This window comes from Saimiri boliviensis, chromosome 4, assembly GCF_048565385.1.
Source record: "Saimiri boliviensis isolate mSaiBol1 chromosome 4, mSaiBol1.pri, whole genome shotgun sequence".
NCBI classification, from domain to species: Eukaryota; Metazoa; Chordata; class Mammalia; order Primates; family Cebidae; genus Saimiri; species Saimiri boliviensis.
Genome location: NC_133452.1, coordinates 31,467,814 through 31,490,765, shown reverse-complemented (window position 1 = coordinate 31,490,765; position 22,952 = coordinate 31,467,814). Strand labels below are relative to the sequence as shown.

General features: G+C 40.7%; 1 protein-coding gene across 2 annotated transcripts in view; it reads left to right on the top strand.

Moving 5' to 3' along the window:
• ARFGEF3 (ARFGEF family member 3) overlaps window positions 1-9,875 on the top strand; it is a 174,178-nt gene extending 164,303 nt beyond the window's left edge. For both annotated transcript variants that reach the window (XM_003926873.4, XM_010337561.3), the window contains 2 exons: window positions 1,907-3,125; window positions 4,655-9,875. In XM_003926873.4, the coding sequence (XP_003926922.4) occupies window positions 1,907-3,125; window positions 4,655-4,846 (1,411 nt within the window). In that variant the 3' untranslated portion in view covers window positions 4,847-9,875. The remainder of the gene's footprint in view (window positions 1-1,906; window positions 3,126-4,654) is intronic.
• The last annotated feature ends 13,077 nt before the right edge of the window (window positions 9,876-22,952 follow it).

Sequence of the window (22,952 nt, the reverse complement as noted above, 5' to 3'; positions counted from 1 at the left end):
GTGGCTTTGCATTGGCCTCTCTTTAGGTGCTGGCTGGAAAATGGCTTGCCATTTCTCAGGGAAAGTAATAAAAAACAGTGTTATGAGTGAAGGGGTTCACGCCTTCACCAGACTGATTAAACTCACCCCTCTGGTGGTGCTTCCTGCGTCAGGGATCCAGGATCCTAGGGGAGTGGGGTTCAAATGTCAGAGCCATTTCTCAGGGGAGCATCTCCTTCAGGCAGCCTGTGCCCAGAGCCAGCCTGCTTTCATTCTTTGACTTGGAGACTTATTGAACGCTGCTACTCACCATTTTCCCAGTTACTGGGGACAGCAAGATGAATACGATATTGTCCTTTCCCTTAGGATGTTATGGTATCATGGGGACAGACTTGTCTGAACTCTTTTTAGTTCACTTCCTATAGTATGGACAGAAAACATTAGAACAAAGTAGTAGCTTTTGGACCAAGTTGGTATAAACTTTTGGAGTCCCTTTTTCAGAATAATCCGTATTCAGGTTTACTGGTAGCTTAAGTAGGAGCTGGGGCTGGGGAATGGAGAGTTGTTTAATGGGTACAAAGTTGCTGTTAGAAATGATGAAAGCTGGAGACGGTGGCTCATGCCTGTAATCCCAGCACTTTGGGAGGCAAAGGCAGGTGGATCGTCTGAGGTCAGGAGTTCGAAACCAGCCTGACCAACATGGAGAAACCCTGTCTCTACTAAAAATACAAACTTAGCCAGGTGTGGTGGCACATGCCTGTAATCCCAGCTACTCTGGAGGCTGAGGCAGGAGAATCACCTGAAGCCAGGAGGCAGAGGTTGCAATGAGGTGAGATCACGCCATTGCACTCCAGCCTGGGCAGCAAGAGCGACACTCCATCTCAAAATAAATAAATAAAATTTGATGAAAAAAATTGATTAAAACTGATGAAAAGGTTTTAGCAATTGATAGCAGTAATGGTTACACAACATTATAAATATACTTAATACCAGTGAATTGTGTACATAAAAAAGTTGAAGTAGTAACTTTTATGTTTAAGTGATTTATTTTAAAAGGTAACCATTTTTGAATAACAGTCCTCTGTGATTCATTTCATCTTGAGAGTAACGTGTTTTCCCTCAGTAAGGACCACACAAAGGGCAAAGTTAACATTAAGACTTATGTACAATTTGTCATTTTCTGCTGTTAGAAAAGCACTTTTCCTACTTATACAAATTTTTACATTCAAAGTCATAGACATAAAGCAAAATGTTATTAACATAATGGCTAGACCTTTGAAATTAATATTTTTAATAACAGTTGTCATAATTTTATAATTATGCAGTTTGGGGAATTAATTGGCCATATAATAGCCTAAACTATTTCCATAAAATTCTAAGAGCAGTGAAAAGAAATGAAACTTGTAAACCAAAACCATCTTGAACCACACTGGTGAATTAAAATGTTTGTTTGGCAAACATAGTACATGTTGGGCACTCCTAATGCCAAAATCCATCAAAATCTGAAATTTTTGAGTGCCAACAGGATAACACAAATGGAAAATTCCACACCTGACCTCATGTGATGGGTTATAGAAAACCCAAAATGTATTCAGTGTCCTCACAGGCAAAAAGACCCTCCAACCCCCTTCAACAGTGATGTCTTTTCACAAATATATCTTGATAATTGTTAATTTGGCATCATAACTTGTATATTCTATAACCTTGGGAATTTCTTAAAGTGTTAAGAATTCCACTAGTTGTGATTAAAATGGTTATCGCATAATGCCCCCAAAAGCATGCCCTTTTTCATGGAAAACATTTGAGTCCAGGTAGTTTAGTTTGTAAATCTGCGTATATCATTCTAAAATGGGTAATGTCTATACTGCTTTGACATACCTGCTATAAGGCAGAAACCATTAATCAGTCCCTCTCTTTTCACTTGAAGCGTGTCTTTCAGGGAAATTGTGGTGAGCTTGCTGTCTCATCAGGTCTTACTCCAGAACTTATATGACATCTTGTTAGAAGAGTTCGTCAAAGGCCCCTCTCCTGGAGAGGAGAAGACGATGCAAGTGCCGGAAGCCAAGCTGGCTGGCTTCCTCAGATACATCTCCATGCAGAACTTGGCAGTCATATTCGACCTGCTGCTGGACTCTTACAGGACGGCCAGAGAGTTTGACACCAGCCCCGGGCTGAAGTGCCTGCTGAAGAAAGTGTCTGGCATTGGGGGTGCCGCCAACCTCTACCGCCAGTCTGCCATGAGCTTTAACATCTATTTCCACGCCCTGGTGTGTGCGGTCCTCACCAATCAAGAAACCATCACAGCCGAGCAAGTGAAGAAGGTCCTTTTTGAGGAGGACGAGAGAAGCACAGACTCTTCCCAGCAGTGTTCATCCGAGGATGAAGACATCTTTGAGGAAACCGCCCAGGTCAGCCCCCCGAGAGGCAAGGAGAAGAGACAGTGGCGGGCACGGATGCCCTTGCTCAGTGTCCAGCCCGTCAGCAACGCGGACTGGGTGTGGCTGGTCAAGAGGCTGCACAAGCTGTGCATGGAACTGTGCAACAACTACATCCAGATGCACCTGGACCTGGAGAACTGCATGGAGGAGCCTCCCATCTTCAAGGGCGACCCGTTCTTCATCCTGCCCTCCTTCCAGTCGGAGTCATCCACCCCCTCCACCGGGGGCTTCTCTGGGAAAGAAACCCCTTCCGAGGACGACAGAAGCCAGCCCCGGGAGCACACAGGTGAGTCCCTGAGCCTGAAGGCCGGGGGTGGGGACCTGCTGCTGCCCCCCAGCCCCAAGGTGGAGAAGAAGGATCCCAGCCGCAAGAAGGAGTGGTGGGAGAACGCAGGGAACAAAATCTACAGCATGGCGGCCGACAAGACCATTTCAAAGCTGATGACCGAATACAAAAAGAGGAAACAGCAGCAAAACGTGCCTGCGTTCCCCAAAGACGTCAAAGCGGAGAAGAAAGGAGAGCCACTGGGCCCCAGGGGCCAGGACTCCCCGCTGCTTCAGCGTCCCCAGCACTTGATGGATCAAGGGCAAATGCGGCATTCCTTCAGCGCGGGCCCCGAGCTGCTGCGGCAGGACAAGAGGCCCCGCTCAGGCTCCACCGGGAGTTCCCTTAGTGTCTCGGTGAGAGACGCAGAAGCACAGATCCAGGTACCGTCCTGCAGCCTAGAGGAGGCGGGCGGGAGGCTGGGTTTCCAATACTAGATGGGTCCCCCTCCCCCTTGCAGATTGGGCACATACAGGCCAAGATTTACAGAACCGCATGTTCTCACTCATAGGTGAGTGTGGAACAGTGAGAACACATGGACACAGGGAGGGGAGCATCACACACTGGGGTCTGTCGGGGGGAAATAGGGGAGGGACAGCGTGGGCTGGGGAGTTGGGGACAGATAGCATGGGGAGAAATGCCAGATATAGGTGATGGGGAGGGAGGCAGCACATCACACTGCCACGTGTGTACCTGTGCCACAATCTTGCATGTTCTTCACATGTTCCCCAACACCTAAAATGCAATTTTTAAAAAATGAGTTAAAAAAATAAGACATTTAGGGCTTCACGAGGTCCAGTATTTCTTAACATTATAAGACAAAAAAAGTTGAATTAAAGAATTTAGTTCATTGTTTAATTAAATTTGTAATTTCAAATTTACATTTGCATCTGAATGTTAACTGTACTTGAGTAAATAAATGAGCAAAAAAGAAAAAAGATGTACAGAAACAGGTAGGGGGCACGAACCGATTTCCCTCCGAAGTCAGAGGGCTGCCTGAGCCTAAGTGCAGGATCTGCTAGTATCAATATGTCGTGATGAAGCTGGAATTGTACTCTCAAATAATTTCAGGAACTGCTTTTCTCCATTGTAATGTAGATTATTGAGAATGAGGAACTTACCTGTAGAAATAAGGTGAGACTTAAGCTTAAAATGTAGGCTTTTTCAAGACCAGCCTGGACAAACATGGCAAAACCTATCTCTACCAAAAAACAAAAATTAGCTAAGCGAGGTGGCACATGCCTGTAATCCCAGCTACTTGGGAGGCTGAGGCAGGAAGATTGCTTGATCCCAGGAGGCAGAGGTTGCAGTGAGCTGAGATGGCACCATCGTACTCCAGCTTGGACAACACAGAGAGACTCTGTCTTAAAAAGTAAGCTTTAACTGGCATTGAGTTCTTAGTGTGTCATTTGAAAATGGCACTACAGAGGAAATTCTGTAGTTATGAAGCATTATATAAAAGAAGCAAAGTGAATATTGTATGGTTATGCCAATGAATTTTTTTTTCAAATTGTTTTCATCTCAAGTTTTCCTAGTCCATCCCGTACACATAAAAATTCTCATTCTTCAGGGAGGCTTTGAGTGTAATTCTATGGTGCATCAAAAAATGAGTTTGAGATTAATGGCCTATGGAAATCTCATTATGAGATGGCAAGGATTTTTTTTTTTTAAATCTAAGGAATAAGTAGGAGCTTAGTAGTTTGTGAAAGCTGAAAATAAGGTGAGCCTCTGCCCATCTTTATGTATGTGAAGTTAAAACAACAATTATAGGCATATTAAATGAGTGAAAACTAATTTATTACAACTAAAGCCTGTTTAAAAAAAAAAAAAATCCAAATTGGCAGGGCCACACTCAAGTGTTCAAATAAAACCAGGGGAGAAGCCACTAATTTTCTTAAATCCTTTCTCTTAGGCGTGGACCAACATGGTGCTAACAGTTCTCAATCAGATTCAGATTCTCCCAGACCAAACCTTCACGGCCCTTCAGCCCGCAGTGTTCCCGTGCATCAGTCAACTGACCTGCCACGTGACCGACATCAGAGTTCGCCAGGCTGTGAGGGAGTGGCTGGGCCGAGTGGGCCGTGTCTATGACATCATTGTGTAGCAGACTCCTGTTCCACTCCTCCCCGCAAAAAAACAGTAGTGAGGGTTAGAGTCTGCCTGCCAATCCAACTGTTGCGTTTTCCCCACCACCAGCCCCACTTAAACTAGTGTCTCAGAGAACAGTGTTTCCCGGTGTAAAAAGCCTTTTCAACCACTTATCAGCATTGGGGCCATTCTAGATACTAACGTTGTATCTAGATGACACAAACGATATTCTGATTTTGCACATTATTATAGAAGAATCTATAATCCTTGATATGTTTCTGACTCTTGAAGTATATTTCCCAGTGCTTTTGCTTACAATGTTATCCCCAGATGAGTCATTTTCAAGGATTACGCCTTTGAAAACACCATATTGATCCATTTGATCCATCATTTTAAAAATAAATACAATTCCTAAGGCAATAACTGCTGGTAAGTCAAGCTGATAACGTAAACACTCAGACATCTAATACCAGGGATTATTAAATGGAGGAAGATGTATGATTATGGGTTTGGCTGGGAAGAAGACAACCATAAAAATATATTCTTGGGTGTCATAATCAAGAAAGAGGTGACTTCTGTTGTAAAATAATCCAGAACACTTCAAAATTATTCCTAAATCATTAAGCTTTTCAGGTATTTGCCAATTTCCCCATGTAAGGTACTGTTGTGCCTTTATTTCTGTATTTCTAAAAGCAGAAAGTTCTTTCCTAGCAGGGTTTGAAGTCTGTGGCTTCTCAGCCTGTGACACAGAGTACCCAGTGAAAGTGGCTGATACATACCTTGCCAAGAGACGTAAGACTGACCGGCCACCCTGGCTGTTCTTGTGGTGTTTGCTTCCGTCCCCAAGGCAAGCAAGGAAAGGAAAGAAACATGGTGCCTTAGTCCTTTGTTGCACTTACATTTCTATGCCCACAATTACCTGAACATAAAGTATAACATTTGGTTTTTAAGAAAATAAAACATGAAAACACAACTCTTTTTCTGTCAACACTCTTGGGAGGAAAGGGACTCAGGGAAGGGAGCAGGGAGTGTGGGGTGGGGAGAGATGATGACTAAATCATTTTAAATCTTGCAATACAACAATCTTACAGAAGTATGGTGTCAGTTACACACGCTCCAGTCTCACAAAATGAAAGTAAAGGAGAAAGACACGTTTAGAAAATGTTGTCTATTTAAAAAATGTATCCTATTTAGCAAGTAAAGTTACCCTGTTTGATGTCTTTTCATTCAGACCAGTATTTCAGGTGGCTATTTCTAAGCATTACTAGACAAATAATATATTTGAAAGCTTTTTATCTTATGATTTACAGTATTTTTTGTATTTCTTACATTATCCTAATGATTGAAAAGTCCTCAATCAAGCTTACACACATTCTACAGAGCAGAGCTAGTTGTTAAGGCATATATTATCATTTCTCAGCCCCTAAAAATGTATTCATAATCAGTAAGTCACCCTTTAAATATAAGACATAAATTCTACAGTATTAAAATAACTATTTCAAAGGGATTGAACTTTGTTCAGTGCTGGTATTTGTAAACTTTGTCCTCCTTGAGAAATATGGAACTAACTTAGAGGTTAAGAGGAAGGCAGGGTTCTCTGACTTCTTCAGGTGATCTGAAAAAAAGACCCTTATCATTCAGTGTGCCATCTAGAGATCACCACAGAATCTGGGAGATGCTTTTTTTTTTTTTCTTCCAGTTCCAGAAAACACCCTTTGCCTTCAGTTTTTACTCATTAGACAAGAATTCAAGTTTAGAAACAGGTAATCAACTGCTTGATCTTAAAAGGCAATTGTTGAGATAGCAATGAACTATGTTGTATACTTTTAATTTTTTATACTTTATAAGTGAAATTGAAAGTTGGGTATCTGCTTTTTAAAAATTTTCCAACAGAATTAACACCACAGTTGTATTGTTTCTTTTTATAGCTTACCTGAGGTTCAGTTCTTCTTTATGAACCTGTGAGTACTCCATTTTACTGGGGGGAAAGGCTTCAGTAAAGCAGAGGCTAGAATTACAGTATTTATACATAGCAACTTTTCATAAAGTAGAAAAATTCAAAGGAAGCTGTCTCAAATTCTGAATACTGGTTGGGGGCAGTGGCTCATGCCTGTAATCCCAGCACTTTGGGAGGCCGAGGTGTGTGGGTCAAGACCAGCCTGGACAATATGGTGAAACCTCGTCTCTACTAAAAATACAAAAATTAGCCGGGCATGGTAGCAGGCGCCTGTAATCCAAGCAACTCAGGAGGCTGAGACAAGAGAATCACTTGAACTTGGGAGGTGGAGGTTGCAGTGAGCCAAGATCAGGCCATTGCACTCCAGCCTGGGTGATAAGAGTGAAACTCCATCTCAAAAACAAGACAAAACAAAACAAAAAAAACAAAAATCGAGAATACTGTGTCCCAAAGTATGTTAGTTAATTGTTTGGAAATCAGAATTCATTCTCCTTGATACTCTGTTATGGGATCCAAAGTTAGTTCTTGAACATAAGTTTACCCTGTACTATGTCTGAACACTGTTCTAGTTCTAGCCTGATTATGGGTCCCACAAATAAAAGGATGCGAAGGTGTACACAGCTCTTGACCTACAATTTTTTAAGAGCGTTTTGGTACCTTCCCATTGTCTTCTCTATAACCCAGTCCTAACATACTCTGCGCTCCAGAGTTCCCGGACATCCGCTGACATCAGATTTCAACGAGAAACGTCACTGAGTGACAGCAGTACTTCTCAGAGGCATTTGCAGTTTCCAGAAAGGATACTGCTTGGTGCAGAGTACTCTTTAATAAGTAGGCCTTTAGTTGATGCTTCCCAGCAAGTGGAGAAGAAAGGGAAGAGATGAGGAACACTGGTGGGCAGTGGCACCTTTTCAGGCTGCCCAGCTCGGTCTCTTGCCCTGTTCCCGTGACTCAGTCACACCCCCCGACACGCCCACTTTCCTTCCCTCCCTCCCAGTCTCTGAAAGTGCCAGGTGTTTCGCTTCTCAGAGTCTCTTTTGCAGCAACAGTAAGACAAAATTCAAGGCAGCCTTTTGAAATTTAGAACAGTTATTAGCATGACCTAAGCAGGATGAGAGTTTATACATTGCTCTTAGTTGCCTGTATTTACAGCCAAAAGTGTATTACCCTAAAGCTGAGGTCTTTCCCTTTTTTTAAATTTTGGTAAAGTGTGCTTCATGAAACAAACATCTGGAAAACTCCAAGTACAAGAGACCCTGCCCAGTCAAGTATACAGTGGGACAGAGTTCTCTCTGAGGACATAGGTTTTAACGACTGAAGGCTCATGCCTGTCCATAGCATCCACCTAGCTCTCTGTGTCTCCTGATCTGCTTTTAAAGATAGTTAGTCTGCCTTTTTACACCATCTTCTCTCTCCCCTTATGATAACTGTCCAGCCTTCACTATAGATATAAAACTAGAACCCCTTTACTATTTGGGGGCTGTGTAATGACTGACCAATAAGAACCCAGGCAGATGCCAACATGCTTAACAGCTCATATTATATACTTTAAACACCTGTAATCCCAGCACTTTGGAAGGCCGAGGCAGGCCGGCTCACCTGAGGTTGAGAGTTCAAGACCAGCCTGACCAACATGGGGAAACCCCATCTCTACTAAAAATACAAAATTAGCCAGGCGTGGTGGCACATGCCTGTAATCCCAGCTACTGGGGAGGCTGAGGTAGGAGAATCGCTTGAATCCAGGAGGCGGAGGTTGTGGTGAGCCAAGATGGTGCCATTGCACTCCAGCCTCAGCTACAAGAGCAAAACTCCATCTCAAAAAACAAAAATAAAATAAATCAGCCTGGGTGCAGTGGCTCATGCCTGTAATCCCAGCACTTTGGGAGGCTGAGGGCAGGTGGCTCTCCTGAGGTCAGGAGTTTGAGACCAGCCTGGCCAACGTGGTGAAACCCCATCTCTACTAAAAATATAAAAATTAGCCGGGCGTGATAGCAGGCACCTGTAATCCCAGCTGCTCGGGAGACGGAGGCAGGAAAATTGCTTGAACCTAGGAGGTGAGGGTTGCAGTGAGCCAAGATTGCATTCCAGCCTGGGTGACAAAGTGAGACTTAGTCTCAAAAAAGTAAATAAAATTTTAAACATGACAAGCATGTTAATATAACTCAAAATTACCTTGAAATTGAAACACTGGTGCAATGATCATTAGGCTTTTGTTGTTTTAAAGAGAAGGCTTATACAGGGTTAGTTGAGAGTCAAATAGCCTTCACTGTGAGAAGGTAATAGTTACGTAATAGATATCCTTGACTTTGCCAGATTCATCACAATTCTGCTTATACAGAAAAGTTTTCTTTCTCAGAAAGGAAAATCAATTAGTATCAGTCCCATCATACTAAACAGAATGAAGACCTTCGTGTAGAGCTGATAACAATATCAAGAGGTTACACATAGCAGGGAGGAGGTGAGTGTGGCGAATGTCACTGTGATTGCAAACCTTTACCTATATTATCACTCGTAGTCCTCACAACAACCTGTGAGACAGCTATTGTGTTCATTTTTTCAGACGAGAACACAGACACACAGAAGTTAAGAAACTTGCCCAAGATAAGTAAAAGGCAAAGTTGGTTGCAAAAGAGGTGTTTCTGAATTCAAAGGCCATTTTCTCTCTCTCTCTCTCTGACAACATGCTCTAAGTCCACAGAGTAAGCACTCTAGTACGAAAGAAAGTTTCAAGGAATGAGGCCATTAAAATGAGACTACTGGCATCTTAGATTTGTCTGGGATGTTATGGAGGTTTTTTAAAATAAAGTTAAAAAAAAAAAAGAACTGTGTTTACACATAGAAAAATCATATATAACACAGTCTGAGTGTTTGAAAATAAAACCAAAATCTGAACTTTGATCTTAAAAGCAGACATTCAGTGTTACTTTAGAAAACTCACGGAATTAGGTGGAAATGATGGAATAATACTGTTCACGGCCAGCTGTGAACACAGAAAAACATGACAGCCTGTGTCTGGAATGGCATGCATGTTTGTAAACCTTTTTCAAAAATCATTTAATCAACTCAGAATAAAGTGCCCTGTAGCCAACAGTGCCTCTGTACTTGCTTCTCTGGGAAATACATGGTACTAAATTTGTAGCACAAAGTTTGGGAATATGCAAAATAATGGATAACCATTTTTCAAAATATACATTCTCTGAAGAGGAAGCAGCTGGTTGGACGAGATTGCTTGAAGAGCCAGGTGCTAAGGGCATCAGGTTGATATCCATAGTAACCATGTGCTGTAACATCTACACATTTCCACCTGTTTTACAGACGAGGAGACAGGCAGAAGGAAAATCCAGTCTTGCAGTGGAATGATAGAACTTCAGTATGCTTGGGCACCACTTAGGTGATCCCAGGGAGATTTAGTGTGGCCTTAGGAAAGCAAAGGAGCACTTTTTATTGGAAATATGAGCTTGTTACTGAGAAAGATGTGTAAAATTGGTCAAGAACTTGATTTCTAACTATGCCTCCTCAAAAAAAAGTTCTCATTTAGTAGTGGAGCAATCTAGAAAACATACCTTATTTTGTTTGTTTGGAAGATCCTCTTTCTCTGGGTGTATTGCAGTCTTTGTTATTTGATGTGGAAATAACTAATAACTTAAGATTTTGGAAGAGAATACCCTTTAGATTTCCAAAACACAATACTTATGTCAGGGAAGACAGACCAAAAATATATCCTGAGATCATTGGTTTCTTTGTAAATTGTGATCCCACCCCGTCATTGAAGAGAAACCACTGCCACACCACTAGCACCATACAAAACCTTTGCTCTGTATCTTTGTACAGTACTACGAAGGGGTACCAGGGAGGAGAGAGTGGCTGACCACTTTAGGGAGAAAACGGCACTCCACTGCTGGTGAATCCCATCTAATTATGGTCCTTCCACCCTTTTCAACCACCAAGAACTGTCTGTACTGTCAGTTCCTATCCTGAAGGTTTAACCAGTGGTTGTCTAGTATCTTTTGTCTTTAGCACAGTGGTTCCCAAACTTTAGCACATGTCAGAATCATCTGGAGGGCCTGTTAAGACACAGATTGCTGGGCTCATGCTCAGATTTTCCAGTTAAGTAAATCAGGAAATCTGCATTTCTACCAAGTTTAAAGGTGAGGCCAATAATGCTGTTTTGGAAACTTTGAGAACCACTGCCTTGAAAAATTTTCCAACTACTACTTTTAAGATCAGCCTGACTTATCACATGCTAGAGAAAAACTGAATCTACCCTTGGGCAGACAACTTGGGATTGGATTCTATAAAGCAGTCTTGCTCAATCTTCCCAGTTTCCAGTTTTATTATACCAACAATTGGTTTTTACAAGCTAGAAGACAATGAATGTATAATTTCTATGGAACAGTGAGATAAATCTAAGCTTCTTGTCTTTGTATTTAGAAACATTGATTCTATGGATGATCATTTATATCATGTTGACCCTTTGACTTGTACCGAAGGTGATTTTAAATTTAAGTCTGTAGTGTTTAAATTTCTTCTGTCCATATCATTTTAATGAGATGTTTCCATGTTGGCTCCATTGCAGCCTTGGCTCCTGGCTTACAGGTTTTTGAGTAGTTGCTTGCTTGCCTGTTGTTTTACATTTCTCATTGGCCATCAAAATATTAGTCTTTCGAGATGAGGCTACTTGCTGTACTTTCATCTTTCATTTAACTGTCTGGTATAAATTAATATTTTGATTTCATATATATCTGTAAAGAGTCTACCCAAAGGCTTCACGGAAATTTGCAAAATAAACTAATTCCCTTTTAAGCAGGTAGGTAGGTGTGCCTGTTTTGACTTTTCAGTAAATATGTTGTGTCTGTGCACATATCTGCATGGTGGAGACTGTATTCATGATCTCATCTTCCAAGTGATGGGAAAAATATAAAAGAGAATCAATGTGCTTTGGGAATCCAGTGAAAACATGTTAACTCATATAGAGGGGGCCTTAGTTTGTCTCTTCTTTATTTAATTAATTAGCTTTGGAAATTCTTTTACCATTAAAAAAAACTAAGGACCATATAGAGAATGATATAAGAAAAAACAAGTAACTTAAAAATCATCACCTATTTTTAAACTGCATTAATTACACAAAATGCTTATTAATTCAATAAGGTTTCTCTAATGACTTCTGCTTAATAAACACCCTGACATCGTTTAAATTAATTTAGACTATTGTAGGAATGGAAGGAAATGATTATGTTTACTAGAATTAGATCAGAAAGCATATCAGAATGTTAATGATATCAAGGAGACAATCCACAGAGTTTTTGCCTCTGTGGGTGGAAATAACTGAAGGGTGTTTGTTTGTTTGTTTGTTTTGTTTTGTTTACTTTAGTTTCCCATTTGTTTGTTTTGTTTTGTTTACTTTAGTTTCCCATAAGTTTTGGAAATTATTTGTGCATTTAGTTCCTTTGATAACACTGATTTTAAAATTAAATTTCAAAAGTCAATCTCTAAGAGTAATTTATTTTTGTTTAACCAACCAGTGCCAAAAAGGAGAGGAGGGAATCCGAAAGCCAATCTTTTGAACTAATGTATGAAAGATTATGCTTTTTCTTAAAGTTAGGGAGGGTCAAGCCCTGACACTGCCAGCCCCAGCGAGCGTCTTTGGTGACTTTGGGATTATGTACAAGCTGCTTTGTCCTGCATTTCTTTCATCTCGTTCTTGATGGGAGTGCTTCTCTATAATAAAAATTGATTTCCCACAAAATAGGCAAAGCTGAACAAGGATCAATGCTTTTGATATTTTGGGTTTCACTTCAGTTGAAACCATGTGATAGAATACCCGGGTGTGGCATGATAGGGCTGGAGGAGGTGCCTAGAGGGAAAGGTTATTTTTGTTTCTTAGTTTGTGTTGGAGGATGGTGGAGCTAAGAATAAGATGCTTGTTGCCCTAATCAAGCTAAAAGACTATTATTCGAGATGCTTTTCCCACTTTTCTAGAGGAATAAACTTAGACAAATTACATTATATATAAACAGTTCCCCTACTGCCATCTCCCACTCTAGATAAAGCCAATGGGTGGTATGGGTCCTTTTATTCCTTATAGTAATATGCCAAAGAATCAACGTATTTTCATTGAAGATTATAAATAACTGAAGCTTGGTATAGCCATAGTGATTTGAGTCAGTGCACCATTTTACCTACAAAATGCAAAATTCATCCTTGCAACCCCATTCACCAGGAGCCTTGAAGCATTTTGTTTACTCCAAAGGCCTTGTCAAAGAAGCATAATTTTTCATTTTGTCTTCTTCGTCAGTTTGATCACATTTACTTTTAAAAAAAAAACTGAAAATCATCCTCCTTTATATGTTGTTATAACTGTTTGATTTCATAGACTCTGTTTGTTCCTTGTTTAACAGGTCTCTGTAAGCAAGCTTGCAAGTGTATTTTGTGTACATTTTATCTGAAGTGAAAATGAAAATTCTAAAGAGAAAATATTTTAAAAGATACTGTATTTATGTTGCTTGTGTTGTAGAATAAAGATTCAAATGCATTAAAAATCTGGTACATGAAACTATTGTCTTTACTAAATATACCTAAATAATTTATATAAATATCCTGTTTACAGAACTCTGTCAAAAGAACCAGGCTCCTTTTCATGGCATTTCATAAGTCTGAATGTCAAAGGCCCCTTTTAAATCCTATAACATGAAGATAGTCACTATTGACAGTTTGCTATATGCCTAAAAAAACAAATTTGTAGAAATAGATCACTATTTCCTTTTTTATAAAAAAAAGTGATTATTCTGTGAAATTATCTTTTACTCATAAGAACATATATCAAATTCATACCGTCAGTAGATATTGATGTGGATCATTCATTTAAAAAATTAAAGTATTGGCGGGCTCGGTGGCTCATGCCTGTAATCCCAGCATTTTGGGAGGTAGAGGCAGGTGGATCACCTGGGGTCAGGAATTCGAGACCAGCCTGACCAACACAGGGAAACCCCTTCTCTACTAAGAATACAAAATAGTGGGGCATGATAGCACATGCCTGTTATCCCAGCTACTCAGGAGGCTGAGCCAGGAGAATCACTTTAACCTGGGAGGCAGAGGTTACAGTAGGCCAAGATCGTGCCATTGCACTCCAGCCTGGGCAACAAGGGCAAAACTCCATCTCAAAAAAAAAAAAAGAAAAAAATTAAAGTATTACCTTTTGTTCATAAACAACCAAAAATCCCTCAATTAATAAGAATATTAGTATTTAAAGGTAATATTAAAAAAATACAGCTACTTTTAACTTCCTGATCTTACTAGATTGTAGTTTTAAGTATACATATATCACAATATCACACTATACCCCATAAATATGTACAATTAATTTAATTGATGTCAGTTAACAAAATTTTTAAAAAAGAAAACATTTTTAAAAAGATTGTTTTGTAAGTCTATAATATATCAGCCTAGGTATCACCCTGCCCAAATCATAGAAAACTGCTGTTTGGTCAAGTGTGGGATAAGAGATATTCAAAATGCTGTGGAAATGGAATTTTTGCTTAGGACCTTAAATCATGATTCTATCACACATACACACTAGTGATCTGTTACACCACAAAAACTCAATCACTTCCATCATAAGGATGAAATAAAACTAAAATAGACATCAACATATTTTGCATAAGAACATCACAAGGCTGGGTGTGGTGGCTCATGCCTGTAATCCCAGCACTTTGGGAGGCCAGGGCAGGCAGATCATGAGGTCAGGATCAAGACCATCCTGGTTAACATGGTGAAAACCCATCTCTACTAAAAAATACAAAAAATTAGCTGGGCATGGTGGCAGGCACCTATAGTCCCAGCTGCTCAGGAGGCTGAGGCAGGAGAATCACTTGAACCTGGGAGGTGGAGGTTGCAGTGAGCTGAGATCATGCCACTGCACTCCAGCCTAGGCGAAAGAGCAAGACTCTGTCTCCAAAAGAAAAAAAAAAAAAAGCACATCACAAATACAGGGGCCAACCATGCCCGTGGATGGAGACAGCTGTGTCAGAGTGGGGCTTCCACCAAAAAAATCAGAGTTCACATCCCATGCTTTACCTCTTCCTGGAAGTGGGAAACCTCCCCACTCCTCCAGAAGGCATAACCCTTCTCTCCACACCCCCTACCCCCCAACCCCAATCAGTCCCCTAGGCTCCCACCCTTTCCATCAAGACCTTCATTAGCTTATGATATTTGCTGCCGAGATGTTATAACAAGGACTCATTCGTGTATATAAGCTATTTCTTGATCCATTTAAAAGGAATTGTACATTGTGTAGAAAAAAAAAAAAAAAACTGAAAAAGAGAAAAAAAAGCCCTAGCCATGGATATTGTGAAACTGTGTTATGTCATTTTGTAATGTGCCCGTTTGTGTATGATCCGTGCAAAAGGGTTTCTGGGGAAGGGGAGGGGGTAGGGAGGCAGGGCTGTGGAGGGTGGGTAGGGGAGTGGGCCGGGCCCAGCACACTGAGACTGGCAGCTGCTCCAACCCCATCCCTCCTTAGAGATGCCACCTCCCCCACCACCCACCCCTAATTTGTGCCTTGCCTCCCCACCCTGGAGTAGTCCCTCCGGGTCACCAGTACTGCCTTGGCAGAGCCCACTCCCTACCCTAACCTGCCCACCCTCCCTACCCCCCAGCATTAGGTTGATATTGTGGGGAAGTGCTGGGGGTTGGGAGGTAGCCGAGGAATGGGGCAGTTCCCGGGGGCATCGAAACCAAGTATTATTATGAATTGTAATTGTATTTGCACTGTTTTTTTTCCTCTGATTGCATCAGCATATATACAATATACCTATATAACAAAAAAAACAAACAAAAAAAAAAACCACTTAGCTACTTAGAGCTCAAGTGTCCTGCTCTGTAAAATGAAAACACACTCTTACCTCAAACGGCTGCCGAAAGGTAATATGAAAGCTCTATCTTGCAGTGCTTTGTAAACACTAGTTCCTAATCAACAGTAAGTACTATGCGTAGGAGAATAACTATAAATACCATGGTGTTTTGCAAGTTAATTTATATTCAAAGATATGTACATATCCTTGACATTCATATTCATGAATGTACTCCAATACAGAAAGCTTAACACTACACCAATCTAATATGAAGTTAGCAGCTCAGGAACAGATCTCTTTAATCAAACGTTTTGGAAATGAATTCTAGGTCAATGGCCAATTCTTCAGTTATTAATATCTAGCAATGAATATACTATGTGAACAAATCTATGTGTATTTCTTTAAAACAGACTTGATACACTTCAACTATTTGGCTTATAATCAAAACTTGTATTATAATGTAGCTTTGATGTATATTTTATATCACTCATTAGAAAATTCACTTTCTCGTACAGCTTAAAACTAGATTCATATACAAGTGAAAATAGAATCGAAGCATAATGCAAAATTGTGGTTTTCACATATCGACCAGAGTTTGTTATCTCAAGCCTTTGAAAGAGCACATAAACATCTCTTCCGTCTTCTCCTTGTTTATTTTTATTTATAGATTCCTAGTTACAACATGAAGCCATTAGTGCCCTGACTCTGCCTTGCTAACTTAATCTGGCTGCACAAAATGTTGTGCTGTCAGAGAAACAAACTGTCCAGTTTAATGATCTCATTCAAACTCAAAGATTATAAAGGCATAGTTAAATCCCACAGACGTTTATAAACAGATTCTAAATCATTTCTTTTTTGAAAAAAAGCACTAGGCTATTTCTATTTAAACATGAAGAGATGAAATGCACAACAGTTTAGAGCTGAGAACTCAAAAATATTGAACTGGTATTTTCTTTGATACTGTTTCCCAGTTATTTATTTATTTATTTATTTATTTGAGACCAAGTCTTGCTCTGTAACCCAGGCTGGAGTGCAGCGACGTGATCTCGGCTTACTGCAACCTCCACCTCCTGGGTTCAAGCAATTCCCCTGTCTCAGCCTCCTGAGTAGCTAGAACTACAGGTGTGCGCCACTACACCCGGCTAATTTTTTATATTTTAGTAGAGACGGGGTTTCACTATGTTGGCGCAGTATGGTCTTGATCTTCTGACCTAATGACCCGCCCACCTCGGCCTCCCAAAGTGCTGAGATTACCGGTGTGAGCCACTGCACCCGGCCTGTTTCCTAGTCTTTCTTGTATATGCATATAAGGAAGCTACACTGAGCTATTATACTAACCAGTTTAAAAGATGGAAGGAAGTAAAACAACATTGTCTAGCACTGTCTCTAGTAGAGAAAGAATTTGAAACAACATTCTCTAGTGGTGTCTCTAGCCAAGAATGATTTACCTTCAAGGAAATGAAAGATGTTAAATGTTGTGAAGTAGAAAGCTCCATTTATAGCAACTTGAAAAATTGAGTATTGAAGCTAATGTGCCCATTATAAAGGAAAGATATGCTGGCTGTATTCAGATAAAAGTTTGATATTTCAAGCTTCATTTTAATCTGCTCCTATAATGGCTATGGACTCTGTAAATATTTGACAGCTCTTTTAAAGCATAACAATGGGTTACAAAAATAATATTCTTATAAAGTCTAGAATAGATTTCTTTTTCAAGCAGAAGGAGAATATATAATAATAGACCTCTCAGGTCAAAACCATTTATAAATAGACATTTTGAAAAATTAACTGAGCATAGTTGATGTTTTATTCTAAGGACAATGAACTAAAGACACAGGCAGTTACATATTAGTACAGATTTAGACAGTTAAATTTTAGATTATTAGATTGGTCAATTTAATTTAACTGTTAGATTGGTACAAAAGTAATTGAGGTTTTCACCATAACTTTTTTTGTTTTTTGGTTTTTTTGTATTGAGACAAGAGTCTTGCCAGAGTACAATGGCATGGTCTTGGCTCACTGCAACCTCCTCCTCCGGACTCACGCAATTCTTTGTCTTCAGCCTCCCAAGTAGCTGGGATTACAGGCCCCCACCACAACGCCCAGCTAATTTTTGTACTTTTAGTAGAGACAGGGTTTTGCCATGTTGGTCAGGCTGGTCTTGAACCTGACCTCAGGTGATCCACATGCCTCAGCCTCCCAAAGTGCTGGGATTACAGGTATGAGTCACCACACCTGGTCAGTCTTTCCCATTACTTTTAGTGCAAAACCCATTACTTTTGCACCAACCTAATAGCTTTTATTTCTATGGAAACAACCAACCAACCCTGTAAGCCTTCAGGGATTTTGGGGGGATTAGAGCAGGTCCTGGCATGGAGACAGAAACAACTCCTCCTCCTCCCCAGTCTCTCTGTCAGCCCTCTGCTCAGCCTGGCCAGGGGCAGTAGCCTCTCTGTCCCCGGACACTCAGCTGAGCACACCTGTGCTGTGACCTGCCCAAGCCTCCTAGGCATGAACCAGATATAGATTGACATCCTAACAGCCTTGTTTCGAAGGCTTCCCTTGAAAGGACACACAGGATTCAGGCAATTATCAGAACAACTTGAGTTGTATCTTTCATGAAATTGTAGACTAGCCAAAATTCAAAAACGGGCACAGATAGGGATTTAAAGGACCAGATCCCTGATCCAAAAATCATAGATAAATGCTACTAGAACACGTTTCTTCAATACAAGTTTTTCCTCAAAAGTATTAAATGCATTTGGCTGAAAAGCATTCTCAAGATATTAATCTATTTTTTGTCTCTCGGTGTTTTCTCCCATTCGTTTTTCCCTAGTCAGGTAAATAGTTGGCTCAAGAGTTTATTGTTTCAGGAAAGGGCCATGATGTGATAGAATGCCAAACATTGCCTGTAAGTCTCCAGCTCTTATCTTCTAAAAGCCTCAGTCCTTTACACACACATTAAGTTTGTGCTGCCCTAGTAGAATAGAGGTGCAGAACACTTTTTAGTTGAGTTAGAGGAAAACAAAGAAAATTACAACTTAATAAAGTTGTAGGCTAAGATTTATACCTGCTTTTGTAGTGAATAATCTAAAAATCACTGTAAAACCTTATGTCTGGCTTTGTAAGGCTATTAGGATGGCAAACAAACAGACCCACCCAGCTGTCCTAACAAATGCAACGTTATTCCCTAAGAAAGTACCAGCAGAGTGGAGCGCAGTGGCTCACGCCTGTAATCCCAGCACTTTGAGAGGCTGAGGCAGGTGGATCACCTGAGGTGAGGGGATCGAGATCAGCCTGACCAACATGGAGAAACCACGTCCCTACTAAAAACACAAAATTAGGTGGGCATGGTGACGCATGCTTGAAATCCCATCAACTCAGGAGGCTGAGGCAGAAGAATCGCTTGAACCCGGGAGGTGGAGGTTTCGGTGAGCCAAGATCACACCACCGCACTCCAGCCTGAGCATCAAGAGCGAAACTCCATCTCAAAGAAAAAGGAAAGTACCAGCAGAGTTGACAATCAAAAAGGATTCCTAAGTTCAAAGTCAGTGGCTCTTGGCCTCAGAAAGCTAGTTATCTGCTCTCTTTGGGAACACAGGCTATCTGCCTTATTTGGTCATCTTCTATTGAGGTCCAAACTCTCTCCCCTTCAATATGTGGGCCATTTTAACAGAATAGAATTTGATTCCACCCACTAGGCAGGGACCCATTTGGGGCAGATAAACCAAATGTGTTTTCCCACCGAGTGTTATAACCTCCATTCTGCTTACTTCTGGATGAACTAGATACTGCATGTTCACTTCTGCTGGGGCTACGATAGCCCAACTTCATGACTAGGTAATCAGCAAAAGAAATCTCCCACCCCATGTGAATTATAGCCAAATTCAGCTTTAGAAATTCAAATAGTCTCTCTATATATTTGGGGGACAAAGTCACACTCTGTCACCCAGGCTGGACAGCAGTGGCATGATCTTGACTCGCTGCAACCTCTGCCTCCCAGGTTCAAGCAAATCTCCTGCCTCAGCCTCCCAAGTAGCTAGGACTACAGGTGTGTACAACCACGCCCAGGTAATTTTTGTATTTTTAGTAGAGATGGGGTTTCACCATGTTGGCCAGGCTGGTCTTGAACTCCTGACCTTGTGATCTGCCTGCTTTGGCCTCCCAAAGTGCTGAACTTTTTGTATTTTTAGTAGAGATGGATTTTCACCATGTTGGCCAGGCTGGTCTTGAACTCCTGACCTTGTGATCTGCCTGCTTTGGCCCCCCAAAGTGCTGGGATTACAGGCATGAGCCACTGTGCCCAGCCCCTCTATATAATCTTAAGGAAAATGGCAGGACAGTGTAACCGGCTTACTGAGTGACTTAACCCCTATCAAAACCATCCTTCCCCTCCACTGACTACAGCCTCCTCCCCCAGCTCACTTAGGTAGTTGAACTAGCTCAGCCACCTTAGACAGTCTCATATTCTCACATCCCTAAGAATAAAAAATTGTTGAATGTTAAACTCGCCAGTGTCCAGGACTTGGATACCTTCAAGTGTTCTTGCAGAACTTCTGATCCATTGAGATAGTGAGAATGTGGACTTGGGGGCTTGTTTTGATTCCTTATACTCTGATGCTCCAGTCAGAGAGGAAATCCTCATGTTATTTCCTCTCCATTCAGTTAGTATGGCGCAGAGCTCAGGAGTCTGCACTTTGGCAAGGTTTCAAAATGCAGAAATAGGTGGATGTTGTTCAAGCATTCTATTCCCCAGGTAGCTTCACTTTAGAATGAAAGTTTGTAATTTAGGGTAGGCAAAGAATTCAGGGATCTCTGTAATCCCAGAGCTTTGGGAGGCCAAGGCAGGTGCATCACCTGAGGTCAGCCTGACCAATACGGTGAAACCCCACCTCTACTAAAAATACAAAAAGTAGCCCAGTGTAGTGGCACGTGCCTGCAATCCCAGCTACTCGGGAGGCTGAGACAGGAGGATCGCTTGAACTCAGGAGGCGGAGGTTGCAGTGAGCTAAGATTGTGCCACTGCCCTCCAGCCTGGGCAACAGAACAAGACTCTGTCTCAATAAATAAATAAATAAATAAAAGAATGGGTCCACAAACTTAAAAGGGAAAAAGTTATAGCTCTATTTTCACTGACTCATAACTGAAATTTAACACGCCCTTTCATTTGGAATGTATGCAACTAATCACAGCAATGTTGGCAGGACCTGCAGTTTATTTCCCAGAAAAGCCCCTTCCTATTGCAGATCCTAAACATTCCCAGACTTGGAACACATGGTGGTGATTAGAAACCACTACTAGATCTTGTTATTTAACGTATTCATGGGGGAAGGATATCTATTATTCTACCACAAGTTGAGGATTTTTGATAAGTACATTGGCTTCCTTCGTAACAAATTGTATTTTATCTTAAGCATTTAGAAACATTATTCAGAAAAACTGTATAGACCTCCCCAGGCTGCAAAGGAGTCCAAGACACAATAGTCAGTTAAAGAAACTCTGGCCTAGAGTTATTATAAGGAAGGGGATGGCTGTCAATCTGGGACAAACTCATCAAATTCTATCTGGAACAAGTACATTTTTCTCTCATATCACCTGATGGTGTTAGGATCACTGTAACTCCCTTTCCCAGATCAACACAGTGTGTTTGTGAGCAAATGACTTCTCAAGTCTCATTACTTTACCCGCCATGTGACAGGGCTGGTGAAGTGATTGCTAAGGTCCCTTCAAACATAAAATTTCCCTTTCCCTGGCCAGTGTCCTGATGGCAAAGTGGTTCCATTAAGGTCTCATGAAGACTCCTGCTTTAGAGGCATTCAAAAGAGGGGCTATGCAGAGATTTTCTCCTACTCAGAAGAGATGTCTCCCAGCCGTAGACTAAAGCTGACTATGCGGAGATTTTCTCCTACTCAGAAGAAAGGTCTCCTGGCTGTAGAGTAAAAAGCTTACTAAAAAGGTGGTTGTTCTGTATGTACTCATGAAATTCACTCATTTAAAGTTTCAGTTTGGTTGGGTTTTTAAAACATTGTCCCAAAAAAAAAAAAAATAGAATGACCTAAAATTTCTCCTCACCTCCTTTTTTTAAAATGAAAAAAAAAAAAAAAAAAAAAAAATCAGTGCTTTAATGTCAGGATTGATCTCTTAAAATTTTTTTTAAATGAATTGTTTTGTGCAAATTTTTTTAATTGCCTCAAATTAGGAGTATCTCAAAAATAAAAATAGACCTAACAATATTTAAAGATGAGATGGATAAATTATAAGTCAAATACGTTAATTTTCTATCAGATTTATGCCCATTACTGAATATACCAGCCTTTTAGATGTCTGGAACCAGCTTAACTGCTAATTACTAAGCTAAGATTTATTCTAAAATATTAAATAACTAATATTGGCAATGATTTTACCAAATAACTCTAATATGCAAATGGTCAAACTCTTTTATCATCATAATCTTATATTATTTGCTATCAGATTATGAAATAAATCTAAAAAATTTTACATATAACACCAATAACAGGTAAACCGGTATTGACTAATAATTATTTCTTCATTATCTTCATTTTAAGAATAAATTTTTAAACCACTGAAGCAATCATTTTCTTAAGAAAAGTGAAACTGAGAGGACCACTTTTAAAAGGAAAAGGGGTCTCTGCTACTCCATATTTACTCTGCCATAGAAAGAAGGCCAGGCACGGTGGCTCACACCTGTAATCCCAGCACTTTGGGAGGCCAAGGAGGGCAGATCACTTGAGGTCAGAAGTTCAGGTTCAGCCTGGCCAAACGGGCTCTACTAAAAATACAAAAATTAGCTGGGTGTGGTGGCATGCACCTGTAGTCCCAGCTACTCTGGAGGCTGAGGCAGGAGAATCACTTGAACCTAGGAGGTGGAGGTTGCAGTGAGCTGAGATGGCACCACTGCACTCTGGCCTGGGTGACAGAGTGAGACTCCATCTCGAAAAAAAAGAAAAACAAGAAAGAATGACTTTGTGTTCACATTTCCTCTCTGACTGGAGCATCCAATTATAAGGAATCAAAAGCCCCCAAGTCCACATTCTCATTATCTCAATACTCGGAACTACACTGAACAATTTATTTTAAATATGTCCTTTTATTCTCACCAACAGTCTGCAAGATAAGCCTTCCAGACCGTATTGTGCAGACAGAGAGAGTAATGGCTCAGAGAAGTGAACAGAAATAACTGACTGATGGTCATATAGCTGGAAACTGGCAGAGCCAGAATTCAAATCCAGTTCAGTCTGACGGGGCAAAGCCATACTTTCAGCACTAGGACATGATAGCTTGAGATAAACATGAAA